This window comes from Cryptomeria japonica, chromosome 6 (genome assembly GCF_030272615.1).
Source record: "Cryptomeria japonica chromosome 6, Sugi_1.0, whole genome shotgun sequence".
NCBI lineage: Eukaryota > Viridiplantae > Streptophyta > Pinopsida > Cupressales > Cupressaceae > Cryptomeria > Cryptomeria japonica.
Genome location: NC_081410.1, coordinates 365079612 through 365085611, shown reverse-complemented (window position 1 = coordinate 365085611; position 6000 = coordinate 365079612). Strand labels below are relative to the sequence as shown.

The following is a 6000-nucleotide window of genomic DNA, read 5'->3' as shown; positions in this document are numbered from 1 at the left end:
CAAATTCAACAGCCAATTTCAACTAAAATATTTCTGGCTACAGACAATGATAATACTTAATAGGCTTTACAGGTGCATTACGATTCTCAATTACAATATCAAGACTGCTTTGTAGAGTTATTGACTATACTTAAATACAAATTTTGACTTAACTATTTCAGGATTATAAGTAATACATGTCCTTTAAGTACAGATATGGCAAACCAGATTATAAGACTCATTAAAAATCTACTCGGAAAGGGAACTCTTTAACCACCATTGTTTAAACACTCTTTCACCTTGAAAAGGAATAATTTATTGGAACTCATGAATGCTATGCAAAAATATTGCATGCTTCTTCAATTGATTGCTTAGAAAAGAGAAAGCAAACTGCTGAAAAGCTATATACTGTTCTATCCAATTTCAACTTCTGCAAGAAAATGCAATAATTAAATTTTAATTTATACCATTGTAAGATGTAGTTTATCTCAATGACCACAAACAAAATAGTGGGTGCGAAGCAGCTTGTGCCACATATATATGAACTTACAGAAGCAACATGTAAAAATTGCATTTAACAAATGTCTTTATCCGTATCCTCCTCTTTTGATTCTCTTCATAGGCCGATATCTTAACCAAAATTTAGGAAAGGACAAAGTGGAACACAGCTAACTGTAACATTCAATTACAACAGCCTGTTTTCAAAATAGATGACCACTTTTGTATCTGGCCTCTGCTAGTCCCTTTAAAGAGCAATGAATGAAGTGTAATTTGTTTCATTGTGTTTCCAAGAGGAAAGAAGAGGAATAAGATATGTTCATGATCGCTGACCTCTCCACTTACCATTGGTGAACAAGCATTTCAGCTGACAAATCTTCTTTGTTCTGAGTAGACTGATTTCAGATAGTATTGATTGGAAAAAAATAAAAGAATGTGATCAATTTACACTGAAGCAAATTAGACGCTTTTTCAGTTGTATACAGAACTGTATGATAACAAAGTCACATGTCATAGTCTGTCTCCTCCATAAACACCTCATACTTGGTTCCTTTCAGTTTTTTGTAGACCTCATCTCTGTTTTCAATCTGCTCTGAAAGCGGTAGCGTGTGAATTTTCACCTGACGGCTCTCTAATTTATGTGGGGGCACTTTGAGAAACTCCTCCACCTCCCGCATCTTCTGAAAATTAACAAGGAAGATTGGTATTAGCCCAAAGAAAACAAGTAGCAATTTTCATGCCTTGGTTTTAAACTTCTAAATTATTGAAAAACCTAAAACTTGTAGCAAGTTTTTAGGAAATGAAGTAACAAAATAAGGCAATATTGAGTTTGATCATATAGACCACTTATAGCAATGCTTTGAAAATACCATTTGATCTTTTATCAAGTCCTCATAATACAATATCATATGACGAGTGCTTTTAAAGAACTTCACAGCATCGTCTGTCACTTCCTCAATACGTTGCAGATTAGTTTGTAAGAAGGTCACATTGATTAGAGGCTTATATGCAGCTAGCAGAACTGCCTGGAAAAAACAAAATAACTTAGAATTTTTAGGTCATTGCCATATCAACAATTTACTGTGTGTGACTAGCTTCCTAGGACAACATAGTAACAACCCCATCATTGTGCTCAAGGAATCTGCAAAGAGAAATAATTGGTTTCAGAGCCATTTTATACAAACCTCTTGCTTTGAGTGCACATGGGATTTGTGTGTCCCATTCAGTTGCTTAGCACTGCGGTCATAAGCATTTGCTAAGACAGAGATCAACCGACGTAGAATATTACGCCTAAACAACAATATGACAGAGACGCCCCTTTTCTTAAAATATTCTACCACTTCTCTGTTGTATTCCATTGCTCCCTGACATGTCAGTAGAGAGAGAACTGTGAGACATGTTTTTAAAAAAGTAGCTACTACAAAGCAGAGTTGTTCAAAAGCCTCCAATGCACAAGGTAATTATGGTAAACATAGAAAAAGACCTCAAAACTATCGTATTTTACCAAGCAGGTGGATGTAATCAAGAACATCTATTTAGAAAAATATTCACCGAATAGTGTATTAAACCAATTTTTGCATTTGAACTACATCAGCCATTCAAAAGTGCATACATGTAAAATCAATTTGGCTGCGGCTAAACTGGCTCCAAAAAGTCACGATTTCCGCATAACACAAAGGTTAGTCGAAAATTACAGATCTTGGTCGTGCTTGGCAGAACTAGCTGCGTATTTCAATTTTCGGAAAAGTGGAAAAGTGTATAACACGAAGGTTAGTGGGCCATTTTGGAGCCAGATTAGCCGCGTCCAATCAATTTGGTCTTATTAAAAGAACACCTAGTTTCTAATAGAAAATATAAGACTGCATACAGAAAAATAATTTCTATGACACAATACACTAATCATTCAATAGTAAAAATGGGTTTTTGAATTTTTTATCATGGCATTAGGTAGAGAGATGCAGAAACTGTCTTTGAAGAGCAAAAGAATTACAAGAACCTAAAAACAGACATCAAATATTCACAGAGATAGATGCAGACTGTCTGGATATTACTCTCGGCATCATCAAAGGTACAGCTGAGATTTAAATGAGAAAAATTTTGTCTGCAGGTTCAATAGTTCCTGGCCCTTCCCAAAGCTAATATAATGTACCAAAGCTAAGAGTATTATAGTGTATTAAGTGAATAAATAATGTATCAGGGTGCACATACTTTGTCTATCATCCACTAGTTAATTAGAATAGTAGTAATCATCCAACATGTGCGGGTAAGTGGTAGTGGTAGGTAGTTGAGTAATAAGTAATAAAGAGACTCATATAAGGATGTCAAGATTATTGTCTGTGTTTGAGTCTCTTATTGAGATATAGTGTGATGTGGCCTCCTTCAAATAAGGAATATTGTATGGCGTTCCCTTACCTCAACAGTTTGATTCATTTTCTGAATACATTTTGATTTGAATATTTATATTATTGAGTTGTGAGATCTTTTTTCTATTATTAGGTTATTTATATTATTTTACATGAGGTTCTTAAGAGTTGGTAGCAGAGTTATGTCAAAGGAAAAGTTAAAAGAAATTTTTGCTGGTGATTTTTTTTATTTCGAGCCTAATTTCTTGCAAAGACTTGTGTGACTCACATAGGTCTTCCAAAAAAATGATTCTGAATTCACATTAAAGAAGTTATCACGTTAAAAAATTGGATCAGTATCAAAGAGATATGACAATCTGAAATTGACCCTATGATTCTGATTTCCCAGACGTTTTTACGTGCAACTTCTACAAAAAATACATATTTAGCAATTTGGTTGAAGAAATCTTGTTTTATTTTATTTGCAAGTGAATAGAAATATTTAAATCTATTTTTCTACATTATTTTCTTTTTAGATCTATTAAAAAGGATAATTTTTTTGAAAAAATATTTTTTTGAAACCCTAGTGTGCATGGAGATACCTAAGTTTGAGGGAAGTGGTGACTCCTATTTAAAAGAGCTTGTGGTCAAAAGACTATGGAAAAAACATATTTATTACAATTTAGAAGGCGAAGCTCTAAAATGGCTTAAGACAATTATGAACTGGAACAAAAAAATATTAGATAGAAGCAACAAAAATGATTATTGAAGAGGATAGTCATGAGGAATAGGAAACTAAAGAAGAGGATAAGGAAGAGGATAATATCAAAAAAAATATGGGTGAAATGAAAGATAAAAGTACATGCATTTTTACTCCACAAAAGGAAATTCTATTTTTCAATTTCATGGATGCATTCAAAAGGCGAGGGTTACTGTTTTTTTAAACACTAACAGCCAGTATAACTTTACCAACAGACTTATTCAAGCGACTACAAGTACAACCAAAGCAAATCAAGGACAACCAAATAGAGGATAGTAATTTCAATTTTTTTTAAAATTTAAAGCTCATATAGATAAATATGGTATGCATTCAAATTTTTATGTTTTCTATATAAATGGGTTGGATATTGTTCTTGCATACCCTTGTTCAGAATCTTTGGAAACAATTAACATTAATGTGATAAGAGGTTTGTTAAGCTTTGGTATAGAAAGAATAAATTTACATTGCAAGATATTACACATAATGAAGACCAAACGAGTGTCAAAGTAGAGTACATTCATGAATCTACTAAAGATTACACTACAAATTCAGACAACAAACAGAAGCAAGATGTAAAGAAAAGGAAAAGAAAATCAAAATACCATTTCCCATCATGGGCCAACAAAACCAAGTGGCAAAAAAAGGTGAACAACCAAAGAAAGTTCCAAAGATAGCAAAGGGTGCAACATATAAGCATCCACATTAGTGTGAGAGGCAACCATCATGGAGGCATGGTACTACCTAGAATCACCCTGTACTGCATCAATGGGCTAGTCACTATGTGCATACATGGAACCAGAGGAGCAATTATAGGCACCACTTAACTCATAGGAGCATTAGCTCCTCGAGAAAATAGGAGGAATTCTCATTGTGGTGCACAGAATCAAAATAAATATGGATCAAGAATGAAATCTAGGAACCATCAAGCACAACCTGCAGCAAAGATTGTGCATGGCTTGTTAGATGAGCAAGCATGGCATCATATTTATGATGATTTTCTGCAGTTTATTTTTTGAACTCTTCTCATGTTTCAAGGGTGAAACGTGTTTAAAAGGGGTGGAATGTATGTACCTAGGGGTAGAGTATTATAATGTATTAGGTGGTAATAACTAATGTGTTGATGTGCATATTCTTTACAAGTCATCCTACTAGTTAATTATAATATAAGTAATTATTCCATATGTGTGAGTGAGTGGTAGTGATAGGTGGTTTAATAAAAGCAAGAAACTCATATGAGGATGTCTAGAATATTGGTATGTGTTTGAATCTCATAATAACGTATGGTGCTTAGTGGCTTCCTTCCAATAAGGAGAATTGTATAGTGTTGCCTCAAGGGTTTGATTTATTTTCTAAATACATTTGAGTATTTCAACTATTAAGTTGTGAGATCTATCTTCTATTATTGGGTTAATTAAATTATTTTATGTGAGGTTATTAACAGCTAAAAGGGCATGGGTGGCAAATATTGGCATCCATCTAGTCCCTTTTTAAATGCAGCTGGTGTTGGCAATCCATCCAGTCAGTGGCTTTGCAATAGATTGTGAGAAGGAACCAAAATCAGATGCTGAGGAAAAAACAATTTACAGAGACGCCATTCAAATAAGTTTTTAAAAATATCCTATTAGGTCAAAGAAAACATGGAGGGGAAAGGAATCTAAATAGCTAAATCCTCTGAAATTTTAAAAAAATTTAAGTCAACGCACTTCTATGCCCATTTCAAGACGCAATTATGCCCTAGGAGTAACCAGATATGCCACTCTATCGATTCAGAGTTCACATAGCTCTCAACTAAAACAGAAAAGTTAAAAGACCTAGGAGAAAGAAGCGATAGAGAGCAAATTTATGTATTCAAGGATGCTCCCTTTTATTTGCACCCCGACACTGGGTATTACAGTATCTTTACTACTATTTTTTGTACTTCAATAAATTCAGTTATTGACTTTTTTCAGTTCATTAATTGTTGGTTAGTTAATGACAAGTTGCTACCAGTGATAATGATGTTAATCCATGTATTTTTATGATTATAATGGGTTATTTAAATATCGATTTGATTATTTTCATGGTAACCGATCACTTGGTTCTTCGTATGTATCAGTAAAACTCAGAAACATGTTCAAATGAGGAATTTTGTGGGGAAGAGAAGCTTCAGTAGTGGGCAGCAGAAAGAGCAAGGGTGATGTGCACACACATCACTTAGTTTGATAGAATATGTCTTAAAGCCTTAGGGATGACTGATAGAAAAGAACGGTTCGATTTATCACAGTTCATATGAAGAAATTAGGAAAAAACAATGTAGATAAGTATAAACTCAGAAAAGCAACAAAGAGTCATAGAATCACTATATATAAGATCTATAATTTGCACAAAAAGGGCTGCATCTTGATTTGCCAGTTCATACAATTCCTGAATAATAGAATCCAC

At 33.7% G+C, this 6000-nt stretch overlaps 1 protein-coding gene across 4 annotated transcripts in view; it reads right to left on the bottom strand.

Moving 5' to 3' along the window:
* Window positions 1-420: 420 nt before the first annotated feature.
* Window positions 421-6000, bottom strand: part of LOC131069218 (uncharacterized) — a 40891-nt gene continuing 35311 nt past the window's right edge. For 2 of the 4 annotated variants that reach the window (XM_058004577.2, XM_058004579.2), the window contains exons 4-6: window positions 1662-1841; window positions 1347-1502; window positions 421-1154 (exon numbers count right to left, since the gene is read on the bottom strand). In XM_058004577.2, the coding sequence (XP_057860560.1) occupies window positions 981-1154; window positions 1347-1502; window positions 1662-1841 (510 nt within the window). In that variant the 3' untranslated portion in view covers window positions 421-980. Of the gene's footprint in view, window positions 1158-1346; window positions 1503-1661; window positions 1842-6000 lie in introns of all 4 variants that reach the window. The other 2 variants (XM_058004576.2, XM_058004578.2) reach the window with 1 other exon arrangement.